This window comes from Nicotiana sylvestris, chromosome 6 (genome assembly GCF_000393655.2).
Source record: "Nicotiana sylvestris chromosome 6, ASM39365v2, whole genome shotgun sequence".
In the NCBI taxonomy this organism is placed as follows: domain Eukaryota; kingdom Viridiplantae; phylum Streptophyta; class Magnoliopsida; order Solanales; family Solanaceae; genus Nicotiana; species Nicotiana sylvestris.
Window position 1 is genome coordinate 78,092,426 of NC_091062.1, and position 14,294 is coordinate 78,106,719.

The 14,294-nt window shown below is 36.9% G+C and overlaps 1 protein-coding gene across 1 annotated transcript; it reads right to left on the reverse strand.

The window, feature by feature from the left end:
• Positions 1-374: 374 nt before the first annotated feature.
• On the reverse strand, positions 375-6,551 carry LOC104232191 (uncharacterized protein At1g51745-like). The gene is made up of 3 exons (XM_009785331.2): positions 6,157-6,551; positions 3,441-4,465; positions 375-1,914 (listed from the first exon to the last, which is right to left on the reverse strand). Exons 1-3 carry the CDS (start codon positions 6,315-6,317, stop codon positions 815-817), a joined length of 2,286 nt encoding a protein of 761 aa, XP_009783633.1. The 5' UTR covers positions 6,318-6,551; the 3' UTR covers positions 375-814.
• Positions 6,552-14,294: the final 7,743 nt, after the last annotated feature.

Here is a 14,294-nt window from a genome sequence, read left to right on the forward strand (position 1 = left end):
AGATAAGTAGTTGAGAGATGATAATTCGAATGGTGTAGTAGTCAAAAGATCATAATCCGAACTGGATAGTCATAAATTTAAATTACAAGGGTTAGCTTAATAGTAACAATAGTTTTGCTTCAAAAAAAAAAGGTAACAATAGTTATTCCCTTATCGAGTATGTGAGATAGTGGGAAATGAATCATTTGATTTTTCTGCGCCTGTGAATGTGATACAAACTAGCTTTTTGTCATTTAGCTGTAAGCCGTTTAGTCTGGCATACTATATTTTTGGAGTAATCTTTTACTCGTGGATAAGCATATTGAATTTCGTCATAGAAGTCGATGGGTTTTCATTGTAGTGGTAGGATGATTACTTAAATTGGAGCCAAATGGTAGCTAGAAATTGTAGTAATTACTGGGAAAATGCACAGTGAAAAGACACCAAGTTTGTGGCACCAGTCATACAATAATTACGTTGTACAATTTACATTCATAATCTCATATCTGTGAATCTAAACGCCAACATCTGTGTCTAACAAATCTCCAGTTTTCCACCCTCCCACATCAAAAACTAAAAGGAAAATCACTTATCGAAAAAACCCATGTACAACTAAGGTACCATCAGAAACAAACTCCCATGTTATGAGTTGTCTGATTTACCTTGACATTCAGGCTGCTCAGATACACGAACTGAAATGCATTTGCCTGGACAAAAAGAGATCACCCAGAGATGGTGCACTAGGTATGGTATAATATTATTAATCCTATCTAAAATTTTACAAGCCACTAGATTATTGTCTGTATTGATTTTCTTCAGCCCCAGCAGTAAACTATTACTGATGACGACCCACCAACTCCTCATTTAACCGACTGAACACTAACTTAACTGGAATACAAGCTACGACTGTTGGCAGTGTCTCTCGTTTGATTGCTCCATGCACTTGATAGTTGTTGGAACTACCCTTCAGATCACTATGTTTCTGCTGCAAGGCTATTGAAGAAAGTGTTCTTATCTTTTGATTAGAAGATAAACTAATCCTTTTCCCAGACTTTCTTGAAAATGTTCTCTCTATGGCAGGCTGGGAGACGATCTTTCTTGTCATGCTTCCCTTTTGAACAACACCTCCAACGCTAGCTTTTCGGACATTTTTGTCACGGTCAAAACTTCCTTCGGGATTATCCAATGCTGATGATGCATGGGGCCGTGCAACACGACCACTGGCAGTCCTGCGAGCAGTCCTCCACAGAGGTTGGAGTGCTGTATCATAATCAGATGTTTCTGGAAAATTATAATCAATTACCCCAAGGAGGCCTTCAGAAGAACCATTTGAAAGCGCTTCAATTTTGATAGGATATCCAACTATTGCATGCCCATTTATCTTACTCATCAATGAAATGATAGGCACGCGCTCTCTCTGATAGCTTGATTGGACTTTTAAGTCCACATCGACCAGCATGGTCCTGTCACCAGAGTGATGGTAGTTACTAACAGGATCAAAATACTCACTGGACTCCTCCCAGTAACCTCTGCTTGCAGGTTGATCATCCCAAGCCCAATCCGCCCAATTGAACATGTTTCTGGTAGCACTATGTGGAGTTCTAGATCCATATCCAGCATTTTGCACCCAAGAATTAGTAACTGGATCATCTTGAGAACAACCATAACCTCTCTTTCCCTTGAAATTAGTCGTCTGACTGGGTCTTCGCGCAAGGTTTCCATCAAAAGTATCCAGAGGCCTCCTGTTAAGACTTCGATTATTCCTTTTCCCTTTTATTTGCCATTTAGATACCTCAAAGCCAGCAGAGACAGTATGAGAAGTGCCATCAGTAAGTGCCAATTCATCCAGTTCCTCACTGCTCATGCTTCCATGTTCAGGTTGTGCTTCAGATCTTCCTATATATTTTGGTTCTAGTTCAATAGATGCCGCACCATCTGCATTAGCAACAAGCAAAGTTAGCCTACTGAAGCAGATCATTCTCTACTCTTCTCTATTTAGAGGAGCAATACGCATAGAAAGAGCTGACTCAAGACTCAAGAATAATGAGCACTCAAGAATGATAAGGAACTATGCATCCACAATTGGACATAGGACATATGATTCTGCAGTTCAGATACAAAGCCAACACATGATTCCAGAGAACCAATTCACTAGAACTTCCAAATAAGAATGACCAAGAAATAGCAAACAGCAGGCAGGCGGCAGCAAGCTGCAAAACTTAAGCATGACTGAATGTGGAGTTTCTTTTTCGTTAGGTAATCAGAAAGAATGCCGACTTGGTATAGGGAACAGATATCAAGAAATTGATTTAATTTGATCATGTACATTTTTCGCTCAAATGTGCTTTTTCTTTGGAATTGGTAAAGCTCTATGATTTAAAACCTGATTACATATCTGAATCAACTCTATAATCCACCAAATTAGCCACAAAAGCCAACTCGAAATAAGGCATGTAACAGTTTCCTCCCTAAAGTACAAGTCCTTGCTCCTTCCTATAGGACTTTCTGTATAGTCCTTTTAGTCTTTTGATTTTTTTGCATATGGCGTGCTGCTAAACCACAATACCAAAAACGTTACTTATCAAACTAACAAGCTCCAGTCCTTCAATAAAAACTTAAAGTGAAAACAATCAGTATGGAGCAATAAATATTTCAAAGAGAGAGAGAGAGAGAGAGAGAGAGAGAGAGAGAGAGAGAGAGAGAGAGAGAGAGAGAGAGAGAGGAGAGAGAGAGAGAGAGAGAGAGAGAGAGGCAGAGGCATAGATAAAGAGCCATTTGCTTTCTTTTGAAATAATAAGAATAAACAAAGTCCACAACAGCAAGTCTAGAGTCTACCATAGCACATGAAAGTCCTTAATTGTACTTGGACATGCTAGGAGCCTGGGACAACTTTATACTTCCTCAGAATGCAACAGAATATCGGGGTGTGGCATAGCGGTCAATGAATTGGGTGCAAACATTGGAGCCCAGGGTTCAAATCCCAGCATAGACCAAAACTACTAGGTGGTTTCTTTGCATCTACCTAAGGCGTGTGGGCAGTGTTACCTATGCAGGTGGGGATACCAGGTGACTGGTAAAACAATATAGGAGCACGAAAGCTGGCAGAATGTCGGTGAATAAACAACTCACAGCCACTTTCTGACAGCTTCAGCCCTAGAACCCACAGTATAAACATAGAGGAATGAACAAGGTAGCCATCACACACTTACCGCGGGAAGGAGAACTGCAGAATGATTTGGTTCATAGACTGACAGTAGAACACACAAGGTGACTCAAGCATAGAAAGTGAGAGATCGAAATAGTTTATTTTACCAAATCAGCTCTAGAGATCTCTAAGTTCTAGTAGCCTCAAAGATTTTGTTCATTTGATGCTGCTTCATTAGTTACCTTTAACTTATATTTTCATTGATAAAAAGAATGTACGTGTAAGGTGGCTTGTGAGAGAGTGAGAAGGGAGAAACCTGAGAGTGTGGCCAACTCATCGTCAGTATCTGATTCTGCAGAATCTGTCTCGGAAGAATCAGTTTCAGTATACTCTGTAGACACAGAAGCATTCTGTTGACACAACTCAGCAGGATGAGAACAATTATCTTTGCGCTTCAATGTTGAAAATTCCATCTGAGCAGGATTACTTTCTTCAACAGTCAAAGAAACTCTAGTTTCATCTGCCAAATTACACCTGCTTTTCTTTGCAACTCCTGGCTGCTCCTCTCCCATCTCAGAGAAGCAAACAGAACCTGAGTCAGGCGTGGGGACAGAAACTGATAATTTTTCAGAACTCTCCAGAACTTGAGCAAGAGGGAAGTGTCTATCACGCTTCTTGACAAGAATTTCTTCGGCCAAGCCTTCATCCGAAAATTTCCTTTTGTCTAACAAACTTTTTCTCTCAATATTAACTAGGCGTTCTGTGTTATAATTCCCATCAGGAACAGCACCAGCATTCCTACCAAGCACAGGTTGGCCAGCACCATCTGAAGCAATTGATGGAGGATCACTATGGTCTGAAGGAGCAGTGCTGAGGCCCAAATCCCGTAAGCCTCTCATCCTCGGAGGTACACTGTAGTTATCATCGTCTCCACTCAACTGATTTTGATCTTTAGGTTCCTCTTCAGATGAAAAGTTGCATATTCTCTTTTCCTCAATGAAGAAACCAGATTTATGAGAAAGTTGACGAGACTTAGATCTTAAACGTCTTCCATTTCCATTTTCCAAATATTTTGATGATGTCCGTGACTCTCTTCCAATAAAAACATCAATAGATGTATTGCTTCTATCAGTGGACGAACAACCTAAGCCCCCATACCTTTTATCTAACTGCTGCTTCTCAAGTTCAAGAGCATGAAGTATTGCATCTTCTCGTCGTGCATACTTCTCTCTTTTCTTCGGAGGCATACCTAGGGAAGATTCAGCCCGTTGAATAAGTTCATCAAATTCACCACAACGGAATGCTTTCACGCGCTTTGACTTCTCCAAGTTGTACCAATCCCTGGTTAGACACACAAAGAAACACCATAACATTATATACTAAGACTATGAAGTGTTTGTACCAATTAAACAAAGAGTAATTAAGACAGATGGGATAGACTTATGAACAGTATTCTACCAGCTATGAGAAGCATTTCTATAAATCAAGAATGAGAGCAGTGGAGTAGCATTTAGCAAAAAAATAAAAATAAAATAAAAAAAATTCAAGCATCTTTTGCTTTTTATTTAACTTAGATGATCATCACAGGTGACAATTTGAAAAGGTCTTAACACTTTCAAAGAGACCATACCGGCCCTACTGCCCAGGACAGGCAACCAGTAGTTTGTCCAACAAAATACAGCCACTCCCTCATCACTGCCAACAAGATTTAAACCACTAACTCAGACAAAAAGATGACTCCTAATCAGATAGAATTAACAAACAAATAGGGTTTGAAACCCAAAATCCTCCCTGTATGGCCTAATACATGTAGAAGGAAAGTCCTCATAAAGAATAACCGCTCATCACAAAATGCCCTGCATTGGACAAAGAAAAAAAAAAGATAGAATAGAACTTAGTAAAGTTTCTTCCTTTGTTTTTTTTTCTTTTTTTGATGACCCAGTAATCCCCGAGGGCCAGTTGCACATGGTTCGAAACTCGGTGGGTGATGGGCCGCCCCTCTAACCTTCACCACCTAAATACTAGGCTTTTGTCTACAGCAGGGTTTGACCCATAAGATGCACCTAACCCACATATCACATGTCGCTATTCAAAGCCTTGGGCGCTAATTCTCGCTTTGTTAAGTGTCCTAAACCTCGTAACATACGAAAGCTTGTTGCCAACATGTTTTAGGCAAAGCTCACTCCATCAATTTCAGCTTACGAATATTTTCCCTTCTTTCTCTCCTGTGTACTTTTTGTTCTTTAGTTGTGCACTACCAGCAACTAGATCTTCTATTATGCATATAATGATCTCATTCTCAAGTCTCAAGTAGTTAAGTGAGACTCAATCTACTCTCTTAGGCAAAGGGTGGAACAACACAAATTAATGCAACCTCCACAAAAAACATATAGAGGGCGCACGCACGCGGGGGACTCTATTATCAATATGTATGGGAGAAATGGGATCACTTCACAGCAGAAGCAGAATACCAACCTAGGTCATTCCTTTTCCAGTGATATACAGAGATTTTTCTATAGTTTCCAATTGTTACAGTCAAAGGAGAAAAAAGAAATTTCAAGTTTCAACCAATATGAAGAGCTCTGATCTCCTAAGGTAGCCTGCATGCCGATTACCCTTAGCAGTGCTAATTCTTCCAAACTCAAGAATGACCAGGGAATTCGTGATTACCAATCTCTATCACCGAATGTAATCCAACATAAGCTTTATTGTTTTGGTAAGTCACTAAATGTTTGCTTTTAACAAGGAAAGCGAGCTAATCAGGAAGCAATATCATGTTCCCTTTCTCTTCTTTCATAATGACTGATGGCAAGGAGTCCAAACTTCTAACTATGAATCCTAAACTATTAACTATCATATTATTACTATAATGCATTAAGTAATAGAAGCATCAACAATTATACTGAAAGTTTACTGCAACTAAGAATTCACCAATAACATGCAAGAAAATAATAATCAACCTGCAGTAATTACCTTGCACATAGTAAACAACTTCCAGTATAAGATAAATTAAAGGGTAAAAAGGTACATACACACTGGCATCTTCCCTGCCGAGAAGCTTAACTGGAGTTCCAGATCGTGGGGAAATCAAATGAGAAGCTGAAAGCTCATCGGGCCCAAGTATTTTGCCGGGCCACCACGACCCATTTCGTCTTCGGACCCAAACAATACTCCCAGCTCCACATTCCCCCATTCCTGATATATGTTTATATATGTATAAATATATCTAAATTATTGGGGTTTTGATTGTGGGTTACCAGAAAAGGGAAGGGAGAATTGGAATTGGAGATTAGCGCATGGGAGAATTTAAAGGGAAAATTTGGGGCTAGGGTTAGGGTTTTCCGTTCGAATTTGGGGGAAATTCATATCTATGGATTTCTGAAAAATTAAATAGATTGATCGTCCACTTAATTCAAGAATTTCAAAGTTGTTCGCTATCAGAGTCAGTATTTTGCGCTTTATGTATGAGTGTAATGAAATTTGATCGAAGTTGTTGAGTCAAATTCTGAAATCGGTTGCATTGACTCACTGATTAAACCGCACGAGTTTTGTCCCTTTTTCTTGCTCATAATAAATGCAAGTAATAATCTGAAAAATAAAATTATACAATTTGTTGTATTTATATTGCCTCTACGAAGAATTTTATTTTATACTAAAAGTGTATATAAATTAAATATTATTTTTTTCCAAACAACACGAGTTATACTTGCAAAACGCCTGGGGCATCACTTTAGTTTTAGCTTTGAAAATGACAAAGTACGGTTAGTTGTCAAAGTGGGGGCAATCCAATTTTTGTAATTTTAGAGTAGCAAGTCAAACTTAATAAGAGAACAAGCAAAAAGATGTCCACACGGTTAAAAAACTAAATCCTAAAAAGAACTCTCTAAAAGGTTCAACAAAAACAACTACCAAAGGCAAAATAATATAGAAACGAATAAGTTAAAAATCATTTTAAATTTATTATAAAAATGTAAAAATACGTCATTAACATATTCTCTCATGCTTAACTTTTCCTTAACAATGAATCTATCGTTTCTTAATAAAGATAACGGCGAAGAACACATAATGCATGAATTTACAAAACTTTTTCATCCACAAGTTACTTTATAAGTTATATTTGTTATTTGTGTTGTCCTGTTTAAGACGACGCTAGTAACATTAAAGTACACATTAATGTTTTGATGCCTGAGGCACTTCACCTGGCATTAAAATGTAAACACCCTTCAAGTGGTCCTTTCATAATTTCAAGGATAAACTTATATTCCATATATTACCAAAGCAACGTATTGAGAAATACCGACTTTAGTATATGGGTCGAAGCGAGACCAGAATTGATGTTATGCGTTCTGAATTTAGCACTTTTAAGTTACTGAGTTCTAAATTAATAATTTATACATAGATTTGAACTAAAGTAATTGAGTTGAGCTCAATTCATACCTGCACACTCAGCATATAGGGTCTTCTATGAAAGCATAATGGGATCATAGTCTTTGCCTAGACATATGATTGTCTTTATATAATTTTGTTCGAATTATGGCTCAAATTTGTGTTCGGCCCGATTTTGCAGCATTCCATATTTATTCTTCATTCTGATCGGTAACTTTTTCTTTAAAAGCATGTTTTAAATCTTAATGATATATGAAAGCATCATTTTTCAATTATTACATGTAAGGTCAAAGTGTAGACGTTTGAGCAGAGTATGTGTTCGCTTGAATATGGCATAGATGTTGAAATTTTACTGGACAAGACCCATATAAACTTGAGCTAAATCATAAATGCAAAACACATTTACCCAAGTCAATATTTTCAATCAATAAAGATGTATTTATTAAAGTCAATATTAAATGACTTGATTTAAGTCCAATCACATTTAAACTAAACGTTAAATTTAAGTTTCTACAAAATGAACCAAATTCATGATCTTCAAATCGAGGGATCCATTAGAATAACTTAGAGGCTACCCTACCTAAAGCTTAGCTCACATTTTTATAAAAGGGTCGCATACTCCCTTTTGAAGGAATCTTGACCGGTGGAAGGAGAGAACAAAAGGTGCTTCATATCTTACTCTAGAAGTATATAGCAAGAAAAAGAGTTCACGAGAAGTCTTTCCTTCAAGAACAATCCAAAGTATTGCTCCAAGTTCCTGACGATTCAGCACATCACCAAAAGTCCATCCTTCGCTCGAGCAAGACGCTTCATCAGCCCTCAGATCGATGCGAACAAATCAAAAATTAGAATCAAATAGAGTTCTACTCATAAATACAAATTCATAAAATAATTATTTCTCACAATTATTTTGTTATTGCAGTTATTTATTTTCTATATGTAAAATTTATGACGAACACATTTTTGGCAGGCACAGTGGGAGCAACTCTGCCCCTTATCTCTTTCTCTCACAAATCAAATCTGCATACTGCGAAGCTGACTGTTGTGATGGCCTTGAAAATGAGTTATAGTATCCCATCCAAGAACAAACAAGAGGTGACAACTACAATCTCTAGGAGCAACACCTTACTATGGTTGTCCAACCTATGGGCTCCAACTTTAGCATATTTGAAGATTTGGCAAATACATCAACTTCTAACGTGGTTAATGCCATGGTAATTAAGGCAGCTAATGTGGGTGAGCAGCTTGCCATGATGATGCAGAATGTCAAAACTTTGAAAAAATCTATTGAAGAGAAAGATCGCCATATCGCCGAACGCATGAGCAAGTTGGAACTCTATAACCTTGGTGAATCAAGTCATGATCCAACAGTACTACAAGAGAAGGTTGTTGTAAAATCTCCTATCAAGTCCATCAATGTCCAAAGTGTTGATCAGTCTGCTTTAGCTACAACGTTATTTGTCCAATAACTACAAAGCATGATAATAAACACTATCAAAGCTCAATATGGTGGACTATCGCAAAGCTCATTGCGGATAGACTGTTTACCTTTTCTAACTGGCTATCAACCACCAAAGCTAATATAATTTAATGGGAACAGAAATCCAAGACAACACATTGCCTATTTCGTTAAAACTTGTGGCAGTGCTGGTACACACAACGACCTCCTTGTCAAGCAATTTGTTCGTTCGTTGAAAGAAAATGCCTTTTATTGGTACAGAAACTTAGAATCTGGGTTAATTGACTGTTGGGAGCAACTTGAAAGTGAGTTTTCCAATCGTTTTTATAGCACTCATCGTACAATGAGCATGATGAAATTGCCCAATACTAGACAAGGTAAAGATGAACTGCATAAACTTTTGGCGAGCTTTGATTCCGTACTGCAAAGATCAGAAATTCCTACAATCGATACAAGGAATGAACTGAGGCCTTGCTTACATTCTCCGAGGGATTAAGTCACCAACTTTTGAAGAATTGTCAACGCGCTCATATGACATGGGGTTAAGCATTTCATGCCTTGGAAAGACTGCCTATCTTTGATCTAAAGAAGGAAGAGAAAGAATATAATTTAAGAGACCACCAACACATCAAATTGAAGAACCCATGACAGTGGGAGAAACTTCTGCAAAATTCTCCACAAAACAGGAGTTGTAACAAAAAGTTACAAGTTGACGTCCTCAAGAAGAGAAGTATCACCCAACCTTGAAGGAATTGGAAGCAAATGTGTATCCTTTCCCCTACTCTAATGTACCCACAATTTTTGATGAATTTCTAACAAAGAAGGTAATTGAGCTTCCTATGTCAAAACGACATGAAGAAGCCGATAAAATTGATGATCCCAAGTATTGCAAGTTTCATCACATCGTCAGTCACCCAAAAGAAAAATGTTTCATTTTAAAGCGAAGATCATGACATTGGTTAGAGATGGAAAAATCTCATTGATGCTACTGAAGCAACAGATGTGAACCATATCAGTGCAAAACTTGACTATAAGAAGGAGTCAATGTCAGAAGCTCGAAGATGAACGCCCTTTTTTGCACCTATGAAAGTTGAACAAGGATTGTCACTCAACAATTTGGATGTTTTAGACAAACTAAAGTTCTCGTCTTAAAGAAGACTTCAACACGTTCAAAAAAGATAAAACAACCCTAAAAAATAAGGTGACAAATGGGTTTGGCTGCACGTAACAGACAAAATCATCAAAGATCTTGCAAGAGTCAGGTTTCAAAAGTTGACATAAGATCAAGTTCAAATCAGCTTCAACCTTGGAGAAGTATAAAATTCAACTTCAAGATGAAGTGCAATAATGTTTCAACATAAAAGATTTTGAGGCCAGTTACATTACTGGAATTAGGGGTGTACAAAGGAAACCGACAAACCGCACCAACCCGATAATCCGAGTCAAACCGAGAAAAAAAAACCAGACTATGGTTTGGTGTTGGAAAAAAAACCCGACCATAATTGGTTTGGTTTGGTTTTAACTAAAGAAAGTCAAACCGAAACCAAAGCAACCCGACATTATATATATAGAAATTTTAGATATATTTAATATATAAATATACTTATCGTGATGTAATTTATAAATATTTCTTAAAAATTTCATAAGTTTGTCTTTTAAGATATTATTTCAAAGTTGGACTTAGAACTTTTGAATGTTCCAATAAGTTTTATAACCATTGACATTAGTAAATTAAATAATGCTAACAAAAGCCCAAACCAAAATCAAATCAATACTAATGCTAACAAAAGACATTCAATTCAATACTACGAACGAGAATGTATTGAATATCTATTTTTTGTTTTGCAATAATTTAGATAAAAATGTATTATTTCAAGGTTGGACTTAGAACTTTTGAATGTTTTGCATAACCTATTTTTATTTTTTCTTTAGCGTTTAATCATGTAATTAATACTCCCTTATTAGTCTACTTCTTTTAGCATGACTTAGTACTTTTAGATTATGTTTATTTTTATTATGACTTTTTAATTAGGAATATTTATATTACATAATTTTGTTGTCTTTATTGCTGAATATTTTAGGATAATGTCATGACACATCTCATATTTTGTATTATTTTCTTGGAAAATACTAAATATAGTTGTATCTTACTAGGATTAAAGAAATATTTTTAGCACAATTTATATGTTTTGTTCTACGAAAATTTTATCGGAAAAAAATCCAAAAAAACTCGAATAACCCGAAAACCCGAGAAAAACCGAGAGTGAAAAACCTGAATTTTATTGGTTTGGTTTGGTCCTTAAATTTAATAACCCGACACAATTGGTTTGATTTGGTAATTGTAAAATCCAAACCGACCCTATGTACACCCCTAACTGGAATTCTTTTCCAAAATTCTCCTTGAGGTATGAGACTAAACTGCAAATTGCTACACTCGTCGATGGACGAGCTTAAACTGCATGTTGACATGCTCCTTGATGTACGAGCTTAAACCGCATGTTGCAAGCACTCTTTGTCTGCACGAGTATAAACTTCATAGAAAAAGGCTTGCATTTTTTCCAAACTATGTAATGACTTGATTATTACGCCCCAAACCTAGGGAGGCACGACTGGCACCTGGTGCCTGACTTGACTGAACATACTAACATGTAGATCATGTACCACAACATATACAGAAATATCTAGGCCTACAAGGCCGTAACATATAACATCGGCTCATAACCGACCAACAATGATATACATATAAGGGACGACAAGGCCATCATGAGTTTCGTTACATGGATATATTAAAAACTCCAAAAAGTATATGCACACGGGCCGACAAGGACACATATAAACTAGTACGACTAACCACAGGTATATCTACGTCTACAAAAGTCTCTAAGAGTATCTAATATAAGTAACATGGTCAGGACAGAGCCTCAGCCTACCCATAAAGTCTATTGCATAACAAAAACAAAAGATCTCTAGACTCGGCTGCACTCTGAATGATATGGAGTCTTACTGATCAACTACTGAACTCTGAAACTGCTTACTCTGGAGGTTCGTTGGTTTGCCTATCTGAACCTGCGGTATGAAACACTGTACCCCCAACAAAGGGACATTAGTACGAAAGATGTACTGAATATATAAGGCAACTGGATAATCAAATCTAAGTATAGAACTCCAATGAAGGAAATGCTGAAGGAAACAATTGCATGTATATATCAAGTAACAAGGCGACCTTCAAGGTATATACTATACTCTTACCAACCTAGATACATCTCGATGTCTCGTAATCTTGTTACTCTGGACCTTTGGGAGTAATACCCAAACCAACTAAGATATCAGTTAAATATATAGTAAGCAATTTGCGTAATCACATAACAACTACTCTGCTATATCACAATAGGATCTTGTACGTATGTGCTAGCTACCAGATTAGTGAATCTATACTTTCTCCACTATCGAGCCGCTATCTCTGGGACTCGAGACTGTAACTACCAGGTTATCAAACCCGTATCTTCCAAGCTAGCACACCTGTAACTACTAGGTCATTATACCTATTCGTAATGTCTATTATAACATATAACAAATATAAAGAACAAAAAGTTCTCATGTCAACTCTAGCTAACATTGGTCAAGTTACGGAAGTCTTTCTGAGGATGCCGATATGGCTAATATACACTTTTTGGAAGAAGAAAAAGACTACTAATAATCCTATGAAACTCATCTTATCGGGGCAGTACCAAACAGAACATTCTCGGAATCATCGAACACACGAATAGAGCATCTATAAGGTTCTACTTCTCGGAATCACACTTGGAAGGAAACTTGTTTGGAATTCATGCTAAAGAAAGAAAAGAATAGTCTTAACATACTTTGAAACCAAGCCTTCAACGATTATAATGGAATCAGCTTCTTCCCAACTAATTCTACAACAATAAAATAACAATAGTATCAACAAGAGAAACATACCAACTAGCTAATGAACAACAAACTCATTCTACAATAAATTGGACATTATCTCTCCTATTTCTTTTTTATTCCTAAAGTTTAGAATTACAAAAACAACAATCAAAACCAACAACCATACGTCCAACACCTCAAAAGCAACAAGAATGGCCCTAAAACGTCCTATAGGCAACCCTCAACTCAACTACAATATCCGGTCATTGACTTGTTTTCATATAAGAACATCTAAAGCTCAACCTAATCTATACTCATGAAAGAGAAGAAGATCTTACCTTAAACAACAGGATCCAGCCCTTAGACACAGTGCTTCAACTTGAAGAAATCTCCATCTCAACAACAACAAGCAAGAACTAAGCTTATACGAGTACTATGATCTTTCCAAAGGAAAAATTACCTCAAACCTTTGGTGGGATTTGCTTGAATGATATGGAGATGCTTTGGGAGAACTTAGGGAGATTAAGGTTTTGTTTTAGATGAGAAATGAGGTAGGTAAAGGGCTTCACCATTTATAACATCAAAATAATCTCCATTGTCTATGTGGGTCCAATGGGACTGTCTATGTAGTCCGGCTAAAATGTGTATATCTCCCTACCCCATGTTGTATCAATAAAAAATTTAATAAGTTGGAAACTAGACTCGTAGACATTTAATTTGGTAGGTGGATCACCTCGTAACTCTAGGTGTATTGGGAGAAAGGCTCAGTGATATCAGACCCAAATTTTAGTAAACTTATAAACGTAACTTGCGATAATTTTTGCTGATTTTTATTTTACAACTTGCTTGACTTTAACAGTTAACATACGACTATTATACAAGTCAAATACCTCATAACATGACCTTCTTAGAATGTTAAGAGATCCTAGTATTACCCAAAATTATGGGTTATAGCATCGGCCAATACCTCCAACGTACAGTCTGTAAGTCACTCAATAAGTTGGAAATTTTACACTTGCTTCAATTTAATAACCTCTAGCCCTTCCGACTGTCACGATCCAAAACCTTCACCGGTCATGATGGCGCCTAAATCACTTGATAGGCAAGCCAGTCATATAATAATAACGAAAATATTATTCATGAATTATAGAATATCAAAGTCTAAAAGGCCAATAACCATAAATAATATCAAATAATAATACAACTACTCAAAACATCTAACACTGAATCATGAGCTCTACAATCCGAAATATAAAAATACTGTCTGGAATAAAAACAACAATAAATAAACATAGGAAGAGACATCAGGGACTGCGATCAGGAAGCAACTCTACCTCGGTCTCCAAAACTCAAGAAACAGCTCTGCTCACAGAGCTCGACTGGGTCCAACTCTAGAATCTGCACAATTAAGTGCAGAGTATAGTATAAATACAACCG